Below are 26,284 nucleotides of genomic sequence, written 5' to 3' on the forward strand. Positions count from 1 at the left end.
TGACTGCCAGAAAGCCAATCTGTTGTGTTCTAATCACCTGCTGGCCCTCCTCTGTATTTTCACTCCATTTGTACTTACTTTGACCACAATCTCTACATTCTATACTTTGAGCCGTAACTCAGAGTATTGAGAGAAAAATATCTCAATCCATGTACATCCTCCTTATTTCTCGGATCTCAGGGGGCAAAAGTTAAACAGCACAAAGCATCAACATTAAACCAAGTCTGGCCCCTATCTATTTAAGAGTGTAACTCTATTACACTATATAATCTCCTACATTACAGAAAGAAAAAAATTAAGCAAACTTTGGTATTTATAATTACACCCTCATCCAAAATCCTACAGTTCTTTTTATTAAATTTTACTGTTATAAGAACAAATGTGATGAAAGAAGAATTTGTCACCTCTTCTGTTTGGCAGTTAATACCAAGAAGGCAAAAACCTTATCTTATGCATCCTACAATCCCTCAGTGTCTGGGACATGACTTATCTAGCATACGCTATCTATTAAGTAAATATGTTGCAGAACACAGTGTATTTCAGTAACACTCTACATTTATATCTTGCAAATGTGATTTTAGTATTCTACCTTCCAGAGTTCCTCAAGGCCATAGGACCCTGTATAATTATCCTCGTTTGCTTAAATTCAAGGGTAAGCTCCCCAGACAAAGGCACAGCAACACAGGTGAGTCACAACAAAAACACAGCAAGTCTGAAGAGTGCAGTAATTTGACAAAGCAGCAAAAAGTCCCACAAAGCAAGGTTCTCACGATGACTCCAGCTGCAGAGAAGCGCAGCATTCTCGGTGATGCCGTCAGTACCTGCCTCTGCAAGTATGTTCACAAGATGTCTGTGGCTTCAGGTGGGGATTAAACAAAAATAACTGCCTTAGTCACAGGCCTGGAACATGTGTCCCATAACTATAGGAACATTTAAATTCAGAGGGGAATAAACCAAAGGCTTAGCGGTGTTGCTTCCTTTTCCCAGCTACCATACAAAGGAGATGAACAAGGGTCATGTACACCAGCCAATTTATTTACCATCTGACACTCATGCTAATAATGCCTGATAAGAACAAAAGAAGGTGCACAGTGAGCCTCCTGGCTCATTAGGAGTCAAGGTTTATGAGCAGAGCTCCATTGGGCAATGAGATGGTGAGATCACTGAGACCTCAGAACTTAACACCATCTTTTTTTTCTTTTCTTTTCTTTTCAGAGGGTCTCGCTCTGTCACCCAGGTGGCAGTACAGTGGTACAATCATAGCTGACTGTAGACTCAAACTTGGGCTCAAGAGATGCTCCTGTCTCAGCCTCCCAAGTAGCTAGTAGCTGAGACTACAGGCAGGAGCCACTGGGCCTAGCCTGTCCTTATATTTTTATGTCAGCTCTTTTCTGAGGGTTTCCTTGGTCTCTACATATTTTTACTCTTAAACTTCAAGCATGCACATATCCCTTTGAGGTGCTTCCCAGTTTGTAGCCTCCTCCAATTTCACACACCCCGAACGAAACTCACTATTCTCCTCCAGAAAACTTCTTGCTACTCTATTCCACATTTCACTTCATGACCTACCATGAAGTGGTGGATAGACACTTGGGACTGTTCACCACCAAAAGAAGTGACCAGACACTTTCTCCAAATTATTTTAAATATGTACTCTACCATCTGTTCCCAAAAAACGTGTAGCACTCGTGCAAGTTTGTGTCTAGAGTACTAGAACTAATCAGCCTCAATCTCCCTGGAGGCAGAGGCTCATCTCATTGACCCCGGGACACGTCTGCTGTGTCCAGCAGGACATGCTGACCCTGGCCTTGACGTTCCCCAAGCACATGGTATCTTTTGAGAACGCCACATCTGCACCTTCGGGAACCCCAGCAGCCTCCTCTACTGGCAAGGCGCATTCCAAACTCCTGCAGGCGCATTCCAAACAGTTCAAATGTCACCGCCTCTCCTCCAGTTCTCCCTCATAATGAGTTAGTGTTGCTCCTTTACTGTGGATACATAGTGCTTCGCACAGGTCTCCATTCAAATCAAGCCAAGCAATGTTTCGAAACACCTTTTGTGTAACCAGTACACTGTGCACTGGAAAATATGAAAATAACTAAGAGCTGAACTCTATCCTTATGGATTTCACCGTCTAGAAGGAGACAGACATGTAAGGAAATAATCAGCATACAGCACTATGAATGCAAAGTAGCAGAGAGGCCAGGACAGCTGGGCTGGAATCTGAAGAGCCAAGAGTTTTCATTGGAACGATTTGCTTAGACACCCCCTTATCCCCTCACCCTCCAACCAGTAAGCTCCTTAAGAGGACATATTTGCTTAATCCTGTTTGTAGTCTCAGAATCTAGTACACTGCCCAACACAGAGCAGGGACCCTAAGCACTTCTTGAATGAATGGGCAGGCCTGCACTGTGACATACTAAGCCTACTCGTGAGTCATTCCACAAAGCAATCTTCTCCATAATTACTGCCAAGTGAGAATTGTGTGAAACGCCTGGAAAAGATCAAGCATTTACAAGTGATGATGTCTGTGAGGACGAAAAGAGGACACGTTCCTCATAGGCACCCGCATGGCCCTGCTGGGTTGGTTGACCTCCTCCGCCCACCCACGTCCTCCAGCCCACACCACACACAGTGAGTGGTTCACTGTTCCTTGCGCACCCCACACCCTGCCTCACCTCGGGGTCTCTGCACGGCTGGTCCCTGTGCCTGGAAAGTCCTCCCACCTGACATCCAAAAGCCTCCCTCCTCCCCTCCTTGCAAGTGTTTGCCCAAATGTCACCCTCTCAGTGAAGCCTTTCTTGATCTAGCCGTTTAAAAATCTAATTTCCTTCACTGCTTTTTTTTTTTTTTTTTTTTTTTTTTTTTTTTTTTTTTTGAGATAGGGTCTTGCTCTGTCACCCAGGCTGGAGTGCAGTGATGCAACCTCAGCTCACTGAAACCTCCACCTCCCAGGTTCAAGAGAGTCTCCTGCCTCAAACTCTCAAGTAGCTGCAACTACATGCACCTGCCACCATGCCCAGCCAATTTTTGTATTTTTAATACAGATGCGGTTTCACCATGTTGGCCAGGCTGGTCTAGAACTTCTGACCTCAAGTGATCCACCTGCCTCAGCCTCCCAAAGTGCTGGGATTACAGGCATGAGCCACCGTGCTCGGCCCTTTCTCCTTTATCTGTGGATTCATCATCATGAATCACCACTTGTAAATGCTTGATCTTTTCCATCATCATGAATCCACAAATGTATTTATTTCTTAATCCCCTTATTAGAATTTAAGGTTCCTAATGGAAGGAATGGGCCTCTTCTGTGCACTTCATTCCAGTACTTAGAAGAGTTCTTAGCACAAGCCAGTCTTCCTCACATTCTCCTTCACACACACGTGGTTTAATGAAGAATTCACTCATGTCCATGAAAGAAGACAAGAGTGTGTCAAGATTCCTGCATGTACATAAAGGACCAGGGTTAAGAGCACAGACTGTGGGGCCAGAATACCCGGCCCATTTCCCATCTCCACCAATTACCCCACTGGATAACTTTGGACAGGTTACTGAAGCTTTCAGACCCTCAAATTCCTCATCTGTAGAATGGGGATAATCACAGCATCCCTACTCGGAGTTGTGAGAATTAAATGAGATTATGCATTTAAAACAAAGCTTAGCATGTGCTTGGTGCACACAGGCATTCAAAACACGTTAGCGACTAATACTATTTTTATGAAAAGAGATCCTGAGATATACTCTAAAGAAAGTGATTTAATCACATACAAATATAGAAACACCTATTAGTGACACATTAATGTTAATTTTATTCACATTTTAGAGACAGGGTCTTGCTCTGTCACCCCACCGGGAGTGCAGTGGTGCAATTATAGCTCACTGAACCCTCAACCTCCTGGGCTCAGTGATCCTCCCACCTCAGCCTCCTGAGGAGCGAGGACCACAGGTGTGTGACACTTGCCCAGCTAACTTTATTTTTTAAGACAGGGTCTTACTCTGTTGCCCAGGCTGGCCTCAACCTCCTGGGCTCAAGTAATCCTCCCCAATTGCTGGGATTACAGATGGGAGCCACCATGTCCGTCCTCAAGGTGGCTTTTAGAATAACTCATTGAGTAACAACCTCTGATTTTTAATAATTACTTTATTCAAGTATGCGAAAAATCTCTCGTAATTTTGCTGACTATCTCTCTCAAACTCTCACCTAGAAAAGTTTAAAAGGATATAAAAGTAATTTGAAGAAGACTTTAAATTCTCTTTAACACGAAATGAATGAAAAAAAAATCAGTTTACATAAACCACGAAGGAAATACCTTAGCAAGAAAGAAGAGAAACCTGCGATGACAGGCAAGTCACTGCAAGTTTCGGACCGACTGCTGTCTTGAAAGGAATTTACTTTATTAACTCACAATAAACTCAGTTGAAACAAAGAGTTGCCCGTTTGAAATGTGGTTTCTCTTTCTCTAGAAGAAAACTAAAACCCATCTCTTTCGGGAGGCCTTTCTTCACCGACCCGCCCCTGGACATTCTTCTTTTGGGGCCTTTTCCCCACCCATCACCATTCTTTGTGCAGCTTTGTGTTTGCTGCGTAAACACGCACTCTCCCTCCTCAGTTAGCTCTCCCGAGTCACAGGGCAGGGAGGGAATCCTGTGCTACTTCTGTAATCCTGCCTGGCTCAGGCTGGCCACTGAAACGGCAACCGCATGTGTGTAGAGAAGAACACAGATATTTATCATCTAAAACCTGGGAAGAGCTGGTATTGCCTCCAAAACAGAGTGACAGCGGGTCTCTCTGAAGATGTCTGGATTGATCATGAAGGATTTACTGAGCAGTTATTTATTCAGTGCATTAATTTATTATTACTGTATTTTTTATTGTTTTAAGTTCCAGGGTACACATGCAGGCTGTGCAGGTTTGTACCACAGGTAAACGTGGGCCATGGTGGTTGGCTTCACCTAGCAACCTAGGTATTAAGCCCGGCATGCATTAGCGATTTTTCCTGAAGCAGCATTAATTTTCCATAACCACATAAAATCATTTACATCACAGTAAATTGACATCAAGCTTTAAACCAAGGCCTGAAAAGAAAAGTGCCACAGTTTCTAAACCACTCAGCTGGGCAACAAGAATTTTAATTTTTAAAAAATTAAACGTTAGCCTGGTGTGGTGCTTCATGCCTGTAATCTTGGTGCTTTGGGAGGCCTAGGTGAGAGGATCACTTAAGCTTAATCTCAGGAGTTCGAGACCAGCCTGGCAACAAAGTGAGACATCCCCCCCATCTCTATAAGAAAAAATAAAAATCAGCTGGGTATGCTGAGGCACACCTGTGGTCCCAGCTACACGGGAGGCTGAGACAGGATTGCCTGAGCCCAGAAATTCAAGGCTGCCGTGATCTATAGTGCAGCCACTGCACTCTGGCCTGGACGAGAGTGAGACTGTCTCAAAAAACAAACAAACAGAAAACAAAACAAAAAACAAATTAGACTTTATTTTATTATTAAAAATAAAACTCAGGCCAGGCACAGTGGCTCATGACTGTAATCCCCACACTTTAGGAGGCCAAGGCGGGTGGATCACCTGAGGTCAGGAGTTCGACACCAGCCTGACCAACATGGAGAAATCCCATCTCTACTAAAAATACAAAATTAGCCAGGTGTGGTGATTCGTGTCTGTAATCTCAGCTACTCAGGAGGCTGAGGCAGCAGAACTGCTTGAACCAGGGAAGGGGAGGTTGTGGTGAGTCACGATTGCACCATTTGCATTCCAGCCTAGGCAACAAGACTGAAACTCCATCGCAAAAATAAACAAATAAATAAAACAAAACTCATGGTCATACTAATAGTATTGAGATTAATAATGTGACAGTTAATAGCATCACTGGCTGGTCTGAATCCCACCTCTGCCACTTTCCAGCTGTTTAACATTAGACAAATTATGTAACTTTTCTGTGGAAGATTCCTTGTCTATAGAACAGGGATAACCCTCAAAAAGTTATTGTCAGGATTAAATGAATTTATAGATGAAATTACTAAAACTGAGCCTGGAACTTGACATACACTTAACAGTGTGAGCTGCTATCATTCACATTATAATAATTACTATCAGAAATAATTTTCATCACTATCTCATCTTATTTCAGTACATTTCCAAAGAAGCAAAGGTACTTTAGATTTGGTTAATTATAATCTCTTATAATCTGATCTCATATAAATTTCTGCATTTTGACAGGTAAAATGGAACAGCTCTTTGGGAGGCCAAGGTGGGTGGATCACCTGACGTCAGAAGTTCAAGACCAGCCTGGCCAACATGGTGAAACCCCATCTCCACTAAAAATACAAAAAATTAGCTGGGCGTGGTAGTGGGTGCCTGTAAATCGCAGCTACTCAGGAGGCTGAGGCAGGAGAATCGCTTGAACCTGGGAGGCGGAGGTTGCAGTGAGCCAAGATTGCACCATCGCACTCCAACCTGATCAACAGAGCAAGACTCCGTCTCCGCGGGGGGAGAAAAAAAAAAGGAAAAAGGAACAGCTCCATTGGGTTTAATTACAATTCCTTCTCACATTCATTTTAAAGCTTCAAGAAAATGGCTGTTTCAACACTGGGTCTGGTTTTCTACTTAAGTGTTCTGAAAGGATTTATTGAAAACCCCAAATTGGCTGGAACACTCCTGCTGCTTACCTTTCAGCAGAGTAACTGTGAGTCAGTCTGGTGGATATCCATTTGGTTTCAATTTGCTAATACATACAAACACTTCATTGTACAATCAATGGCAACAGGATCACAGTGATCTAAAAGTACATTGTTTCTGCTCCTTGATTTTTCTGTTCTACTTCTAACTGTGTGGTGATTAAGTTTTTTGTCCCCCTCAAGAAACATCTCTCAATTTATCGAGAGCATCCCAAAAAATTAGCTGCTATTAAGTTTTCTGTAAAACATAATACAGTAGAATCAAATTAGTCTTCTCAGCTCGGGCTGCCATAAGAGTAATAATACCAGATGGGGTGTCTTGAACAACAGAAATTTGTTTTCTCACTGTTCTGCAGGTTGGAATGCCTAAGATAGAGGTGCCAGCTGATCTGCTTCCCAGCAAGGGCCCTCTTCCTGGCATCCAGATGGCTACATTCTCATTGTACCTCACATAGTGAGGACAGTTCCAGTGTCTCTTCCTTTTTTTTTTTTTTTTTTTTTTTTTTTTTTGAAAGAGTTTCGCTCTCGTTGCCCAGGATGGAGTGCAATGGTGTGATCTCGGCTCACTACAACTCCCCCTTCCTAGGTTCAAGTGATTCTCCTGCCTCAGCCTCCTGAGTAGCTGGGATTACAGGCACCTGCCAGCACCCTCGGTTAATTGTTTTTTGTATTTTTAGTATAGACGGGGTTTTGCCATGTTGGCCAGCCTGGTCTCAAACTCCTGACCTCAGGTGATCCACCCGCCTTGGCCTCCCAAAATGCTGGGATTACAGGTGTGAGCCGACATGCCTAGTGCGTCTCTTCCTCTTTTTCTAAGGGCACCACCTCTTCTGAATTAGGATCCCACTCTTAGGACCCCGTTTAACCTTTATCACCTCCTCACCAGCCCTGTCTCCAAACACAATCACATCATGGGTTGGGGTTTCAACCTATTAATGTAGAGTGACCCAAGTATTCAGACCATAAAAGTCTTCTAACCACTCAAATATAAAAGTCAAATTCAAATCCAGAATGTTTCTGGTTACATTACCTTTTTCCATTCAGATACAGAAAACCACTCAGTATAAAAGGTAATTTAGTTTTTAACTGAGACTGAAAAATCTGGATGCATACCTCAGTTATCGAGCTCATTGACACAGGATGATAAAAGCTCAACAACATGCCCTGTCTTTTCGCTAAGACTAAACAGATCCACTTTTCTCTAAGACACATTATGCAACACAGGGTGAAAGGACTTAACAACCGCTTCCCCGCTGGGTGGGACTGATTGCCTACATAAAAGGATTCTCTTTTTCAATGTATCCTGGGTATTGGCCTCGTTTCTTAAAAGTATGTGCACGTAGGTTTTCTGGAATTCACGCACCACGAAATTCAGAGAATCATACCAGTAACAGCAGTTACTCAGAAAAGGAGGTGAGCTCCCAATTGTCCCTAGAAAGGCAAGGACTGGAAAAGCTGACAGGGTCTTAGATTCTCAGACACTTACACTTTCCAGATGTGAAGCTGAAGCCTAGGGAGAGTAAAAGACTTGCTCAGGTAGTGTATTGGGGCCAGAGTGGAACTAAAACACAGGACTCCTAACGGCAGGCCAGAGGCCAGGGACCACACTCCAATGCCACCAAGCTACAGGTGTTCCTCACAGAGGAGGAAGGGAGCTCCAGTCTCTGTAAACACCATGAGCCTTACTGGACAACTACAGTAAGGACCAGAGCTTTTTCTTCCCCACCAAGGGACAGGGTTTTGCTCTGCTGCCCACGCTGGAGTACAGTGACATGATCATAGCTCACTGCAGCCTTCAACTTCTGGGCTCAAGTGATCTTCCTGCCTCAGCCTCTGGAATAGCTGGAACTACAGGTGCACACCATCATACCCAGCTAAAATATATTTATTTATTTATTTATTTTTCATAAGACAGGGTCTTGCTTTCTTGCCCAGGCTGGTCTTCAACTCCTGGCCTCAAGTGGTCCTCCCACCTCGGCCTCCCAAAGCACTAGGATTTCAGGCATAAACCACCGCACCCAGCCAGGACCAGAGCTTTCATCTCACTCATGCCTTGACTCCCTAAGTGTGGCAATATCCCAAATAAGAATCACTGTTTCTCCCAGTGGCTTTTGGCTTTTCTCCCAAATGATGAACACTCTGAACGAATGAATTCCTCTTTCCAGCTAGTTCCTCTGGGGATGGAGATGGACATGTGCTGCCAATCCCTCTTCTTCCACTCACACCTCTCTGGTCATGTCTCCTTGACACCAGGCCTGAATCTAAATAAACAGCCCGTAAAACATTTCTGTGCATTATAGGCTTTCACGTTGGAGGCGTCACGATAGGGTTGAAAAATGAAACCCACAAATACTAAATGGGAGAGAGATACAGAGCTCTTCTGGGATTTGCTAGCTTTCACTGGTTTCCGTAAAACATTCTCACATGGGTGGGCACATAACTATTTTTATAAGGGAACCTACTTCTAAATTGGTGTGACACGACTTTCATTTGTTCGGGGTTGTACCTGCAGAAATAAGGTGTGTTCTTTGCAAAATGTTCTCAGTCATCTGGAATGGCTAGCAGGCTTTTCATCCCGGTGACACAGGGCTGACTTTTCCATTTCTTTTTAACATAAATCTGTACATCTGCCAAATGTAGTATGATACTTAATAGCTACTCTTGAGGCGCTCAAATTTCATTGGCCTTACATGACTTTAAAATTACAAATTATAAGATACAAGCCAACATAAATAAAAGTTCAGATTAGAAAAATTTTAACTTTTAGTCGCCCTCATATCCCCCTAAATCTCTAATACATCTTTCAGTAAAATTTTTTAAAAATTAATCTCTTCACATGTATTGAGGGCATACTATGGACCTACAGTACAACATTTTGGTATTGTTAAGCACTTGACCACTTGAAAAAAATGAATGAAATGATTCAGATTGACAAGAGCCACCCAGTTGTGTATTTATGTACACATCCTTCTGAATAGCTTGTAAGATGGTTTATACCCCTATACCTCTCTCCTCAACTAGCCTTTGCCTTGCTCAAAGATAAGGGATGTGCTGTCATCTTGTTTTTCTACCTTCTCTGCTCAGGATGCTGGTCCACAAAAGGCTAAATGCTTTAGTGACAGAATGCGTTAAACCTATAATCATGACCGTCAAATTTTACATTCAAATAACTCATAAACTATTGAACTATTTTATTCTTACCAGAACTGGACACACGTCTGATCCTCTGGGGAGAGATGGCTCGATCAGCACTGAGATTTCTACTGTCGCTGTTCCGCCTCAAACAGGAAACAGGGGGCCCCACTTTGGCTTTTGGAGCAGCTATTTGCCTCAAACCACAGGAGTCAGGCTTGGATATATTCCTGCCTGAGGTGGTCGTCGTTTTTGAAGCAGAGCCCTGTGAAAATAACAGTTAAGACTGTAAACCGAAAATAAAATTCTAAGCCCCCAGTTGATTGAATGGACCCCTCCTCTAGGCCAAGGGGATTCCAAAGAAACCTAAAACACAAGTTCAGGCCACGATGGGAAAGAGGTCAGACATGCCTCATTACACTCTCCTCCCTTTAGAATTCAGGCACAACTGACCAGCATTACCATTAAAACAGAGACCTTAAGTTAGACAAAACAGACTCTTTATAGCAAAAAGACACCAAATTCCAGCCTGACATGACAGATAGCAACAAGCCCTGAAGGAAACTGAAGTATTTTACCCCAAAATATTTTTCTTTAACACATTCTGAAAAGGCCCTGCAAAGCTGTCTCTTGTAGGGGCAAATTTACATTCCGTAGATAATCATCTTCCTTTCCCCGATCTTTGTCTGGTCCCAAAGAAATTAACTGAGAGTCTAGCATCTTTTAAAAGTATAAATAGGTAATAGGTGCCATCTACGGCCTCTAAAGGCAGCCACCTGAGGTTTCATCTACATAATAAGAACCTTGGTCTCCACACACCGTTATCTTAACTGAGACCCTGCTTTCTATTGATTCCAGGTCTTTAGATAATAACTTTTTTTTTTTTTTTTTTTGGAGGCGGAGTCTCACTCTATGGCCCAGGCTGGAGTGCCGTGGCATGATCCCGGCTCACTGCAACCTCCGTCTCCCGGGTTCAAGTGATTCTACTGCCTCAGCCTCCTGAGTAGCTGGGATTACAGGCACATACCACCATCAATCTTTTTACTTTTAGTAGAGACGGCTAATTTTTGTATTTTGTAGCTTTTTTTTTTTTTTTGATATTTTCTTTTTAGTAGACATGGGGTTTCACCATGTTTTCTTTGTGTGTGTATGTGTGTTTTTTGTATTTTTAGTAGAGACGGGGTTTCACCGTGTTGGTCAGGCTGGTCTCAAACCCCAGAGTTCGTGATCTGCCTGCCTCGGCCTCCCAAAGTGCTGGGATTACAGGTGTGAGCCAACAACTTAACTCTTTCAACCAATTGCCAATCAGTAAATCTCTGAATCCATGTATGATCTGTAAGTCCCTACAAGATGTCTCATCTTTCCAGACCAAACTAATCTATATCTCAAATGTATGGACTGATGTCTTTTGTCTCCCTAAAATGGATAAAATCAAGCTGTAACCCAACCACCTAAGCATATGTTCTTATGACCTCTTGAGGATGTGTCATCAGCCATGGTCCTCACATTTGACTCAGAATAAATCTCTTCACATATTTTAGAGTTTGGCTTTAATTAATAAAATTTTAATCCAGATCATACCTTCCCCATATCACTTTCCTGTGGTATTAGCTATGTGAAGGGAACAATTTCTAAGTGGACGTGTACAGTTCTCCATTGGTATCAAAAATGATTGGTTCCAGGACCCTGGCAGATATGAAAATCCATGGACACTCAAATAAATCTCTTATATGAAATAGTGTAGGGTTTGCATATAACCTACGCACATCCTCCCATATACTGTAAATCATCTCTACATTACTTACAACATCTACATATTACTTGTTTCAGGTGGATTCAACATAGTATTCAGCATGTAGGAAGTTCAAGTTTTGCTTTCTGAAACATTGCAAAATTTTTTTCTGAGTATTTTAAATCCAAGGTTGGCTCAATCCACAGATGTGGAACCCACAGATACAGAGGGATGACTGTATTCAATTTTCATTTTTACTATGAAGGCATTAAAACTCTTCATGGCTTACTCTTTAATTCACCATATTCTGCCTTTGTACCCATTAGTGAGAATGTACTCAAGATCTCCAGTATCACAAGTAAATTCAAGCTAGTTTTCAATCCTTTCCCTGGGGGCTCTCTATAGCATCCAACACTAACAACTCCATTCTCTGGTTTCCTGACAAAGCTCTTTCCTGGTTTTCCTTCTACCTGTCTGGGCATTCCTTTTCTGGGTCATATTCTTCTTTACTTTTGGAGGCTAGTGATGGAATTTGGATCTGTGTCCCCACCCAAATCTTGTATGGAACTGCAATCCCCAGTGTTGGAGGAGGGGCCTGGTGGGAGGTGACTGGATCATGGAAGCAGACCTCCCCCTTGCTGTTCTCCTAATAGTGAGTTCTTACAAGATCTGGTTGTTTAAAACCTTCCCCCTCATTCTCTTCCTCCTTCTCCAGTCATGCAAGACATGTCTGCTTCCCCTTTGCCTTTGGGCCTGCCACTGCAAGTTTCCTGAGGCTTCTGCAGCCTTGCTTCCTGTACAGCCTGTGGAACTGTGAGTCAATTAAACCTCTTTTCTTTATAAATTACCCAGTCTCAGGTAGTTCTTTATATACCAATGTGAGAACAGACTATTACAGCTAGTCTTCATGAAGACTTAGCCTTGGCCCTGTTCTCTTTCCTTGCCATGTACTCTTCCTACATGATCCTGGCTGCTGTTTCAATTGCCACGCGTACACTGGTGCATCCAAATCCACATGTCCAACAAGTACTCTCTCCTGAGTTTCCCATATACCTAACTTCCTTCTACACCTCCCAACTCAGCATCCTTCAAGTACCTCTATGAATTAGTCTATTTTCACATTGCTGAAAAAGTCACATCTGAGACTGCGTAATTTATAAAAAAAAAAAAAAAAAAAAAAAGAGGTTTAATGGACTCATAGTTCCACGTGGCTGGGAAGGCTTCACAATCATGGTGGAAGGTGAAAGGTTCATCTTACAGGGCAGCAGACAAGACAGAATGACAGTCAAGCAAAAGGGGTTTCCCTTATAAAACCATCAGATCTCATGAGACTTATTCACTACCACAAGAACAGTATGGGGGGAACTGCCCCCATGATTCAATTATCTCCCACCAGGTCCCTCCCATAATACGTGGGAATTATGGGAGCTATAATTCAAGATGAGATTTGGGTGGGGACAAAGCCAAACCATATCACTTTACTTAACTTACTAACCTATAGCCCTTATAAAATACTATTCTAAATTCTAAGTATATGTATCAACTCACTTAACCCTCATAAGAATCCTGTGAAGTTGGTAGGTTTATTGTACCCCATTTTACAGAACAAGAACGTGAAGCATTTTCTAAAATTAAACTTACTTTCCTATCTATCTCTAAACTTATCTCTTCCCGTGTTCACCACAACATACCCAGGCACCCAGCTTCAACAATTGAAAGCTATTTCTCTTTTCCATCTGCTGTCATTTCTCACCAAGACTACTGAAACCATGTCATCAGGATCTTTCTGGTCTCCCCAGCTTTCAATTCATCTTTTATCTGCCTGCTAGGGCAATCTCTCTCAAACTCAAATAGGGTTAGACATCTTCCGACTGTCTCTCAGATAACATCTCTTCTGCACAAGGCCCAGCAATCCTTTTGCATATGGAAGTCCCTGCCATCCTCTTCACCTTATTCTCTACTGCTCAGCGTTCTATACTCCCAGCTCCCTTCACACCTACTACCTAGATTCCCCTAAATGAGAAAATCTTCTCACATTTCTTCATCTTTGTACGTGGTATTCCTCTACCCAGAATACTTGCCCTTCAAGTTCCAGCTAGTGACAATATGTGATGTCCCCTGTAAGCCTTCGACAACTATGCCCATTACCACACTTTGTTCCCCCTCCTGCAGCACAGCAGTCTACTCACACTCCCAACTTAGCAATCAACACACCCTTGCTGGTTTACTTTCTCATATTGATAGAGGCAGGAGGCTGAGAAATTCTAGGCAGACAGGGGCAGCTCCCCAGCAAAACCCCACCTTCAAGACAAAACCCCCAAAACCCACGGCTCAAAGTGAGAACTTCTATCCCTGTTTGCCCACTCTCTCCTAATTAGTTCTTTCCAAATAATGTCTTTTTACCAATCGAATGTTGCCTTTTCCAAAACTACCTATGGCCTGCCCTGCCCCCACATCCCATTCCCGTAAAGACCCCAGACTCACTCGGTAGGCGACACAAGCAGCTTGACTGATGTATTAGTCCATTTTCATGCTGCTGATAAAGACATACAGGAGACCGGGCAACTTACAGAAGAAAGAGGTTTAATTGGACTTCGAGTTCCACGTAGCTGGGGAAGCCTCACAACCATGGCGGAAGGCAAGGAGGAGCAAGACATGTCTTACACGGATGGCAGCAAAGAGAGCTCGTGCAAGACAACTCCCCCTTATAATAACCATCAGATCTCCTGAGACTTAATCACTATTATGAAAACAGCATGGGAAAGACCCGCCCCCCATGATTCAGCTCCCTTCCACTGGGTCCTTCCCACAACATGTGGGAATTCAAGACGAGATTTGGGTGGGGTCACAACCAAACCATATCAACTGGAGACTTCAGAGGACAGCTGAGTCTACCGTCATATCATCCTGAACATACCCAATCTCGTCTGATCTTGGAAGCTAAGCAGGGTCAGGCCTGGTTAGTACTTAAGATGGCAGACCGACAGCTGGACTTTAGAGGAGAGATGGCTTAACTTTGGAGAAAAGCTGACTGGAGATGGCCAGACTTCAGAGAAGATTATCTGCCCGTCCTGTCCCCTCTTCAGCTTCCCTCTCTGCTGAGAGCCACTTCCATCGCTAAATAAAATTATCCACCTCCACCATCCTTCAAGTGTCCATGTGACCCAATTCTTTTAGGACAGTGGACGAGAGCTTGGGACCCACCAAGTTTGGGTACCCAAAAAAGGTTGTCACAATGACCATTTGCCCTCACTGCTGGAGGGCAGCTGTCCCACACAATGAGGCAAAGGGCCCACTGAGCTGATGACACACCACTGTCCATGGATGGTGGAGCCAACAGAGCACTGCAACATGCCCTCTGGGGCTCTGGGGGTCACAGACACCACCACCTGGGCACCACTGTGGGGCCTACACAGAGCCTGCTCCTGCCGGTGCTCAAAGTGGCTGGCTGGATCCTGTACTCACTTGCCCAAACACTCCTGTCCGTAAGAGGTTGAGCATGGCGGGCTGAATAAATGGGGCGCCCCCATTGCAAGTTTTACAAAGGGGTTGAGAAAAACTCCTGCATCAGTATTACCCACTGCACTAGGCACTACATTTAGACAGGGTCTCTTTTTTCCCTATACCCTAACAATCATCACCATATACATAATACACAGTAGGCACCCAAGAAATGTTTCTATTCTACATAGAGGAAATGGGAGCCTGAGCCTTACAGTGTGAATTCCAACACCAAACTACAATTTGCATTCTCCCTTTACATTAATGTAAAGCAACAATAAAATTCTAAGCCCCCCAACCATCTGAAGGGACCACATCTTTTGGCCAAGGGCATTCCAAGGTTAACCTGAAAAACTAGGTCAGGATATGAAAGGAAGGGGGAGTCAGACATAATTATACTCTCCTCCCAGTTTGGAATTCAGGCACAGCTGACCAGCATTAACATCAACACAGACCTTAAGACTGACAGAACAGACTCTTTTAAGTCTGATAAGAAACATTTACTATCAACTCCCCTGAAGCAGGCTACCTGAAGGTTTCATCTGCATGATAAAACCTTGGTCTCCACAGCTCCTTACCTTAACCCAGACATTCCTTTTTGTCGATTCCAGGTCTTTAACTCTTTGAACCAACTGCCAATTAGAAAATCTTTAGGCTGGCGGCAGTGGCTCAAACCTGTAATCCCAGCACTTTGAGAGGCCAAGGTGGGCAGATCACATGAGGCCACAAGTTCAAAACCAGCCTGGCCAACATGACGAAACCCCGTCTCTACTAAAAATACAAAAAAATTAGCTGGGTATGGTGGTCCTCACCTGTAAACCCAGCTACTCAAAAGGCTGAGGCAAGAGAATCACTTGAACCCGGGAGGCAGAGACTGCAGTGAGCCGAGACATCACACCACTGCACTCCAGCCTGGGCAACAGAGAATCTGTCTCAAAAAAAAAAAGAAAAAGAAAGAAAATGTTTAAATCTGCCTGTGACCTGGAAGCTGCCTCCACTTCCAGTTGTCTCTCCTTTCTAGACAGAACCAATGTATACCTTACATGTACTGATTGATGTCTCATGCCTCCCTAAAACGTGTAAAACCGAGCTGTACCTGGATCACCTTAGGCACATCTTCTCAGGATCTCCTAAGGGCTGTGTCATGGGCCACTGGTCACTCATATTTGGCGCAGAATAAATCTCTTCAAATATATTACAGAGTTTGACACTTTTTTTGACACAAAGAACAAATGAGCCCAACAGAGACTTAGTAACCTGCCTGAGGTCACTTTGCTCAGTAAATGGTGGAGCTACAATTTGAAACTACTTCAAAATTTGTGCTTGTAAAGCAGCATATTCCCCACCATCACTTTTCTTTCTTTAATAAAGCACAAGCGTTAATTTCCAATAGAGATACATAAAGCCCAACGCTGATGGCAGAATTCATACATTAAGTGAATTCAACAATAACTTAGCAGGCCAGTCACCCATGAGAACAGCTGGAGGTCATGTTTTGGCACTGGAGAACAATACAGAATTGGCCAAGAAAAGCAAGCGACTGTACACAAACTAACAAAGATCTTCTGTCTCTGGCTAGGTTCAGTTAAAGCTGGCTAAATTCATCTCCCAGAGAAAATCTTCTTTTAAAAGTAACCCAAACGTTAATCTCCCAGAGAAAACCTTCTTTTAAAAAGTAATGCAAACTTCTCATCAATTTACAAAAGCGAATCTTCAGCAAATCACTTATTTTGCCTTTCAGAGCCAACATTCCAAAAATTTTGAAACCCTACAGTGTATGGAGCAGAAAAGGCCAGGATTCAAGTGAGGGCTCTGCATGTGAAGCCCAATTTTACTACTTACCAGCTGTGTGAGTTTTAAGTGGCCTGGCTGAAGTATTAAAATGTCGACAACAATTGCCCTATTGTTACTGGGAAGAGTAAATAACAACGTATGTAAAGCACCTGAGCATTATAGGCCTATTAAACGACCTAATACACCTAAGGCACCTGAGCAAAGTGCCCGACCCAGAGCAAGGACTGAATAAACATCAATTCCTGTCCTTTTAGGTAAGTCTCCACTCCCTTTATCTCACACACTATCATGAATACATAACCTCTGTTGTGAGAAGCTACATCTAGCCCCCTGTTTCAAATAAAAATCAAGTTCCTTCTTCCAAATAAAATCTTTTCTAACGATTCAGATAAACCCTGACCACCAAAGAGCTGTGAAGCTGCAGGCAGCCTAGGGATTCAGTAAATTGAAGGCCGAAGGTAGGCCAACAGAACAACAGTAAAAATTAACATCCGGCTGGGTGTGGTGGCTCACGCCTGTAATCCCAGCACTTTGGGAGGCCGATGCCGGCGGATCACTTGAGGTCAGGAGTTTGAGACCAGCCTGGCCAACATGGTGAAACCCCATCTCTAATAAAAATACAAAAAATTAGCCAGGCGTATGCGCCTGTAGTCCCAGCTACTCGGGAGGCTGAGGTGAGAGAATTCCTTGAACCCAGGAGGCAGAGGTTGCAGTGAGCCGAGATTGCATCACCGCACTCCAGCCTGGGTGACAGAGCAAGACTCCATCTCAAAGAAAAAGAAAATTAACATCCCTCCAGGATGGTCTCCTCATCAATCCAGGGCAATAAGAGCCTCTGAGTGCTGCCGAAGTGACCAACAGACGTTCACTTTTCAGGAAAACACTCAGCGAATTCATTCAGCTCTCTACAGTAAGTGCAAAGCCCAGTGGCCTATGAGGGTCTCCCAGACACTTTCCCATCCTCCTTCCCAGAGTCATGGAAATGTGAAAAAGATAAACTAGCAAAATTAGAGAGCACCGTGCTTCAGACATGATCATGAAAAAAGAGTAGGCTGGGCGCGGTGACTCACGACTGTGGTCCCGGCACTTTGGGAGGCTGAGACAGGCAGATCATGAGGTCAAGGGATCGAGACCAACCTGGACAACATGGTGAAACCTCGTCTCTTAAAAATACAAAAATTAGCTGAATATGGTGGTGCACGCCTCTAGTCCCAGCTACTTCGGAGGCCGAGGCAGGAGAATTGCTTGAACCCGGGAGGCGGAGGTTGCAGTGAGCCAAGATTGTGCCACTGCACTCCAGCCTGGGGACAGAGCAAGAACAAGACTCCATCTTTAAGAAGAAAAAAAAAGAAAAAAGAGTAAGTCCTTTATGCCAGTTGTCAAGCAAAAGTGACAGCCCTGCGAATATGGGACAATCTTTTAGGACTTTGAAAGTATTTCATATCTAGTTATGAATCCTAATTGCCAGATTCCTAAGGCAAAAAGTGCTGCTTCTCCAAGATATACTAGGATCCACTTCAACCTGATGATTCTACCACCTTACTTCAATACCACATCAGGAGCCTGAAGAACAGGCTTTCAAGCTGCAGAGGGGCAATATAACCCTAACACTAAATACACAAATCAGGAAAACTTTTAGTTTCAAAATTACACAATTACACAACCAATTTAAACTCAAGACAAATGTCATTTAAAAACAAAACAAAAAAAACTTTATGAGTTTTGGTAGCTGGGGACTGACACACCAAAAAAAGTCTCCCATAAATCAAGAGAATAAACATTGTGTTTCTACGTATATCTATAAACGCCAAACTAAGAAAGTTGATTAGAATTAAGAGCATGTTGTAATTTAATTTTGCAAAAAAATTAAAATTATAAATAAGTTTTCTAAGTTTGACTTCCAGATAACTTAAAAACTAAATCTGAGTTTTGAAACTATGGATGAACTTGTTAGTTTAGAAATCACTGTGGTGCACCCTTCTTCCAAACAGAGAAGACTGGTTGTTAAAGCCCAAACATGTCTAAACTGATGTTTTCGAGAATCAAGAATATAGTCAGTCTTTCCTAACCTTGTCTTCTAAAGGAACCTGACAATTCCCTCCTGTGTGGCCCCTAACGCACCCTGAAGACACACACCTAAGTCAGCCCTTCCGCACTTGCTATTCCATGTGCTTCATTCCTCTTGCCACGAGCCCTCCAAGGGACAGGCTGTCTGCGTCACACCTGCCTTTCTCCCCTGGCACCCACCTCCCTTCCTGACCCAGAGGACAGGCAGCCAAGGACAGCCTGTCTGGGGCTGAAAATACACCTAAGTCCCCACTGCCAAAAATAGGGCCGAGGACACATACCCAATGGCCAACAGTGGCCTGTCAAATGTTTTTAAAACTCAGAAAACCAATTTCTTCACACTATTCTCAAAAATATATGCATGTTTTAAGGAAAATCACCTTTACACTGCATGTGAATTCTTTAAATAGAAGTCTCTAGGTGCTCCCCAAATATTTCAGACAGGTGCTATGGAAAACATACTGGTTTTTCACTATACATGAGTAAAAGATATTTTATGTACCAGGAATTAATACATTAAGACTACAAGAGGCTTCACACATCCACTAGGTCCAATCCCTTCATCTTTGGGTCTCAAAAAATTACTTGCCCAAAATCATTATTAGCTGGTCAGAGGAAAAATCAAGAACACTCTTGCTCATACAAGAGGGCTCTACTTCCCAGAGCTGCCTCCTCCACAACAGTCCAGGAGTTATTTTTATGTTGACATGTTTACCAGCACTCCCAAGCCCTTTCTTAAATATTGTCCCATACATTTTGAAGTTGACAACCCAACTTTTTCAGAAAAATAAAATATAACCTGATTGTATCAGGCATTTAAACTACTAATTATACTAAAATATTAAAGTAGCTTCATTTTTTCAGCATATTATTAAAAAGAACAGTGATACTTGATACAAAATACCGACATTGAGGATTTTTTTTCCCATATGCAGGTTTGTTATATTGAAACCTATTAACACCCTAATACGTACTGACAAGATATTGAATTAACAACTAAATGTACATCTGCCCACCTAGTTCTGCAATATTATTGACTAACAGATAACTAATTCCTAACACATCTCGGTTTTCTCCACAGTTCTGTGAAGCTTGCAAAAAAATGTATATATTACTTACCAAAAACAGAGAACCATATTCAAAAGTCTCATTCATAATCTCTTGTTTCAGCTCTTGTTTTTCCATACATGTCCCATTTTCTTTTTCACCCTTCTTTTCAGGGCTATTCCTATCAATGTTGGGAACGTACGTCATTTCCAAACATTCTGCACTTTCCATTTTAACAGGGAGTATGCCTTTGATCTTCTGAAACAACGCAGAAACGGACCCGGTCTCGCATGTTGAGTTAGAAGAACTGGCTTTGTCAACATCTTCCTGATTCGATTTCACGGCAGATGTTGTTCTTGGAACCCTGTGAGAAGCATTTTTAGCATGAGTTGTAACATGCACAGCCTGGCTAGTAATGAGTTTATTAAACTGCTGCTTATGCGTCTTGTTAATTAGAATTTCTGCTTTTTTGCCTGCATTCAAGTCAGCTCTTGGTGTTCTGCTCAAAACTGTTGGCTGTTTTGAGGAAACCACTGATGAGGGTGATGAGGCACTGGTCAGCTGAGGTCTGGGTGTGACCTTAGATAAAGCACCATCTTTGGACTGCAACACTGGTCTAGACATAACTTTTGCTTTGACATTCTTGAAGTTTGGTCTCGGGTAACTTATAATTTCAGTTTTTCTAACTTTGCAACCTATTGGGGTATTCGTTTTGGTTGCTGATTTTCCTAAACTAGGTTTACACAGGTTCACAAGTGCCTCCTTCGAGTTAGGTATGTTTTTAAGCCCTCGATTACTCTTGTCCACTTTCTTAGATTTCTCTGTTGCTTCAATCGGTGAAACAGAAAAGGTTACTTTTGTGGGTTCTAGGACTGGTGTTGACATGCATATCGTGTTGTCTGTGCTAATGACCACATCATTTGCATCCCAAGTCAGTCCAAATGACAAGCCCACGTTTTCTCCTGGCGGGCTACTTAGAATCAATTCTGATGTACGATTTTGGGTTCCCAAATCCTTTCCTTTGGAGGCCATTTGTGTGTCTTCAGTCTCAGTGACTTTATGCTCTGGGTTCAGCACTTGGGCTTCGCTTTTATCAAAAGCTGGCACCATTAAAGGGCATTCATCATCAATAGGACAATGGGACACTGTCTCTCTCAGATTTTGGCCCATTTCCTTTTGCCTGTATGAGCTCTGTGAATGTGGTTCGCTATTGGTTTCATCTTGGGATAAACAAAAGAACTCTTGTAATGCAGAACCATTGGGGACTTCCATGCCATCAGAAACTGGTGTTAGAGCTCGTGTCTCTTTTTCTCCAACTAGTCTTTGCTGTGATCCATCTGTGTACCCACTGGTGACCTTTCCTGAAGAACATGGACACCGATTTCCAATATCTGAAACAAAAACCTCACTTTGCATCACCACATCAGAAAATGCTGTGTAAGTCATGTCTTGGGCTTCTGATGGTGTGGCTTGAGGGTTTTCAAAGCTTTCTCTGTCGTAAGTAGTTTCTCTTGCATGCATCTTATCAGAATGGGAAGATGTCCAAGTGGAATAGGATAAAGATTTATTTCCACTTCTCCCACTAGTTGGTGGCAGGCTTCCAGTGGTATGGAAGGACTGACTCTTTCCGATGGCATGACGTGATATAAAGGTGCAGTTAACTTTATCCACTGTCATATCAAATGTCTGGTTTAGCTCCAAGGAAGCAGAGTAGCCTGTACAGTTCAAATCATCATTAGTCTTCCACACAAAAGGCAAAGATGGCTCAACACTCTGGCCCTGAACTGCTTCTAGGGAATGACAGCTGTGTTGCAGATATTCGGGCTTCTTCGTACCTACAACTGCAGGACACTGACAAATGGAATCTTTATGCATATCTAACACCTGCTTACTAATGAAATCACTAGAAGACTTTTCATGATCAAATACTTCAACACCCTGAAGGCTTAAAGAAATATTTTCACCAGTAACCACAGCAGGGTCAGTTTCATAATCAACCACCATGTCATCTGGGTTGGCAGAATTCCAATCCACACTGCTGGCTGAGGAGTTTTGTGTAGGTGGTGATTTCGGGTTGTATACGTGTGCATTTCCATCTTCATCACTGGTAAAAAAGGTCTGCAATTCATCTTCTATTTTACCTTCTGAATTATCATCAGTCATCCTGAATAGTAACCTTAAACCTCTGCCATTTTATGTCTTCTTCAATTCCTTTTAAATGAGAGGGTGGGAAAAATGGTCTGTCTTCTAGGTTTTTCAGCACAGTTGAAAGTTTTTTAGTCTAAGATGCTCTGAAGATTAAATGGTTTGTTGTTCCCTGGAAGAAATAAAATGTTTAACTCAAGTAACTATTAGAAAAATTAACAGGCCACCCCTTAGTTTCAATCACTAAGTGATTAGTTTCAACCACTTTATGTTCACATTTAGAACCCACAACTACTGACGTGGGTAACTGAGATATAATTACGCAATCTATCACCCCTTTTCAAGACACTTTTTACATGTGAGGGAATGGGGCAGAATGGAAGATGGGTCATTTCTCGTTAACCCTGTCCCTGACTTTATAACTGCTATGCCTCTTCCCCACTCCTAGGGACTTGTCATAGAGAGAAGGAGCTAAATCTGGCAGTTTTTCCTTCTTCTTGGCTGACAGAGTGACAATTCACCCATATTTGCTTATGATGTCAGTTCCCCTTCTTCTAAGGGCACCAGCTCTATTGGATCAACACTCTTATGACTGCATTTAACCTTAATCACCTCCTTAAAGGCTCTGTCCCAAAATATGTCTGTTGTCCCAGGATGATTAGTAATCATGTCCCTTTCATTTTCAGAAGGGCCCCCTATTATTTCCACGCAGAGTGATTATTAGACAGACCATGAAAGCCCAGCAAATGAGCTGAAGAACAATCAAGAACTCACGTTTCTCCTTTGTTTTTATTCCTATCTTAAACATATGCCATTTCCAAATTGAAGGAAAAAAAAAGCTGTCGATTCTTAAAGGTTAAAGTGGTACCGTGGTGGAAGTCCCTCGAAATGTGAGAGAGTTACCATATGTTATGGACGAAACTGTTCCCGCCCCCTCTCCACTTCATATGTGAAGCCCAACCCCGTCCTTATGTTAACCATGTTGGAGACAGAGCCTTTAAGGAGGGTGATTAAGGTTAAATGCAGTTCTAAGGGTGGAGTGCTGATCCAACAGAGCTGGTGCCCTCAGAAGAAGGGGAAATGACACCAGAATGCTCTCCCACCTTTGATTCATCCCCTCTCTCTACAAAATTAGGGTACACTGAGAAGAGGAGGAGAGCTCTCACCAGAAACCAAACCCTGAAAAGAACCTTAACCTTGAACTTTCCAGCCTCCAGAACTGTGAGAAAACAAGTTTTTGTTGCTTAAGCCATCCAGTGTATGATAATTTGTTATGGTGGCCAAAGAAGACTTAAGTACCTCATGACTCAGCAATTCTACTCCTAAGAATCTACTGAAGAAAATGAAAACACGTCAACACGGGAACTTGCACACAAATATACATGATTCTTAATAGAAGCACTATTCAGGCCAGGCGCGGTGGCTCAAGCCTGTAATCCCAGCACTTTGGGAGGCCAAGGCAGGCGGATCACCTGAGGTCAGGAGTTCGAAACCAGCCTCAATATGGAGAAACCCCGTCTCTACTAAAAACACAAAATTAGCCAGACATGGTGGTGCATGCCTGTAATCCCAGCTACTCAGGAGGATGAGGCAGGAGAATTGCTTGAACCTGGGAGGCGGAGCACAGCTGTGGTGAGCCGAGATTGTACCACTGCACTCCAGCCTGGAGGACAAGAGCGAAACTCCATCTCAAAAAAAAAAAAAAAAAAGAAGCACTATTGATAATACTCATAAAGTAGAAACCCACATGTCCATCAACTGAAGAGCAGAAAGCAAAATGTGTTGTTACATATTCAACAAAATATTCTTCAGCAACAGAAAGGAACGCAATACTGACACATGGTACAATGTGGATATAATATTACACTTGAAAATGTTATATCAAATGAAAGAAGTCAATCATAAAGGTCTACATACTATACAACACTATTTACATGAAACGTCCAGAACAGGCAAACCTAAAGTGGCTGCTAATTGGGATGATGTTTCTTTTGCCAGTATGTTCTAAAACTATATAATAATGATGGTTGCACAACGTTATATACTGAAAACTACTGAATTGTACACTTAAAAATGAAACCTTTAAAAACACCGACGAAAGCATTCAAATCTAAAACTTTCTGCTTTTTTGAGATGGAGTCTCGCTCTGCCACCCAGGCTGGAGTGCAGTGGTGCAATCTCGGCTCACTGAAACCTCTATCTCTTGGTTTCAGGCAATTCTCCTCCCTCAGCCTCCTGAGTAGCACGGACTACAGGTGTACACCATCATGTGTGGCTGATTTTTGTATTTTTAGTAGAGATGGGGTTTCACCACGCTGGCCAGGCTGGTCTCGAACTCCTGACCTCAGGTGATCTGCCCACCTCGGCCTCCCAAAGCACTGGGATTACAGGCGTGAGCCATCATGCCCGGCCACTTTTGGGAAATAACTTAAATTTTATTATGCTTTTGGTCAAACTGCAGTGCCTAAGAAAGGTCCAAATGTTCAAGCTAGCACTATAAACAGGTCATTCTGAATCCTACAATGAGGGCTGCGTGATTCATATACTGATGGAAAGTGTAAATTTGTTAACTCTTTTTACTACTGCGAACAGATACACACACACCTGAACTGATTTTCCAATCCTAGTATTCAACGTCAATCTGATGTCACAGTACTGTTGTAAAAAAAAAAAAAATCCATGAGGGAGTGAAAAAATGCCACTCCATGTGTTAATTCGAATTGCTGAATGAAGAGTAGGTCTCATTTTTCTACCTTGCAACGTTTTCTCTGTATTCAAACTTCAGTGGCCTGAATGAAACCAGAAAAGGAGCTATGTTAAAACTGAAATGATCAGTTTTCTTTGCTAACAGGGCTCTGTGTGTTTCTGGCCAAGCATCCTGATACCAGCCTTTAATGGAATAAAGAAAGGCTGCAATGTTGATTTCAACAGCAAGTGCACACACACACATCCAAAAGGCGATTTTGAATCCAAAAATGAGGGCTGCATGATTTATATGCTAATGGAAAGTGTAAATCTGTGAACTCTTTTTACCATATAACTCCGTGGTGAAATCACTGAATGGTTTATTGGCAAGAGCCTCAATAAATGCTTTTATGAAGCATAAATTAACATTTTTAACCCTCCAGTATAAAATACATCCAAGCTAAATGTTTAAATCAAGAAATATATTTATTCATTTTTAGGCTTACATGCATGGGATATATTTTCCAAAAGCACTTAAATATGCTACACCTTTCTGCTTCCCTAACAGCTAATACTCAGTTTTAACAGATTGTGGCATAAGCAAATATATGCAAAGTGCACTGCAAACACGCACTTAGCACAGATAGTGGGAACTGTCTTTGTAAATAATTATTAGCTGCAATTAACGTAATTTTTATTACCCAAGTTCCCTCTTCTGAAGTACATAAAAGATGATTTTTAAACTTCATATAAATGGAATAAAGGGCTCATATGTCAAAGTTATTTTTTATTTATTTATTTTGAGACAGAGTCTGGTACCGTCGCCTGGGCTGGAGTGCAGTGGCGCGATCCTGACTCACTGCAACGTCCACCTCCCGGGTTCAAGTGATTCTCCTGCCTCAGCCTCCCAAGTAGCTGGGATTACAGCACCCGCCACGATGCCCAGCTAATTTTTTGTATTTTTAGTAGAGACAGGGTTTCACCGTGTTAGCCAGGATGGTCTCAAACTCCTGACCTCGTGATCCACCCGCCTCAGCCTCCCAAAGTGCTGGGATCACAGGCGTGAGCCACCATGCCCCGGACCCAAAGTTATTTTATAAATACGTATATAAGAGGATAAATAACTGTATCACTAGTCCTATGTTTGTTTTTACCAGTTGTCTTTTTTTTATTTTTCTTTCTTTTGAGACAAGGTCTCACTTTGTCACCCAAGCTGCAGTGCAGTGATATGACTACAGCTTACTGCAGCCTCAATCTCCTAAGCTCAAGTGATCTTCCCACCTCAGCCTTCCGAGTAGCTGTGACTACAGGTATGTGCCAGCATGCCCAGCTAATTTTTTAAAAAAACCTTTTGAAGAAAAGAGGTCCAGCTTTTCTCATTTATAAATAATACTAAACCGAAATCTTCACAATCTTTGACATCTGATCATTTGCCAAATTGCTATATTTAAAAAGGGGGCAGGATTCTCTATAATGTGCATGTTACTATATATGTATATT

At 42.6% G+C, this 26,284-nt stretch overlaps 1 protein-coding gene across 11 annotated transcripts in view; it reads right to left on the reverse strand.

Moving 5' to 3' along the window:
• The window catches only part of MTUS1 (microtubule associated scaffold protein 1), a 160,410-nt gene that overhangs the window by 92,265 nt on the left and 41,861 nt on the right, over positions 1-26,284 (reverse strand). For 10 of the 11 annotated variants that reach the window (XM_017867216.1, XM_017867224.1, XM_017867221.1 and 7 more), the window contains exons 2-3: positions 20,027-22,271; positions 9,883-10,078 (exon numbers count right to left, since the gene is read on the reverse strand). In XM_017867216.1, the coding sequence (XP_017722705.1) occupies positions 9,883-10,078; positions 20,027-22,117 (2,287 nt within the window). In that variant the 5' untranslated portion in view covers positions 22,118-22,271. Of the gene's footprint in view, positions 1-9,882; positions 10,079-20,026; positions 22,272-24,703; positions 24,761-26,284 lie in introns of those variants that run through there. The other variant, XM_017867218.1, reaches the window with a different exon arrangement.

This window comes from Rhinopithecus bieti, unplaced genomic scaffold (assembly GCF_001698545.2).
Source record: "Rhinopithecus bieti isolate Rb0 unplaced genomic scaffold, ASM169854v2 scaffold_2888, whole genome shotgun sequence".
Classification (NCBI taxonomy): Eukaryota; Metazoa; Chordata; class Mammalia; order Primates; family Cercopithecidae; genus Rhinopithecus; species Rhinopithecus bieti.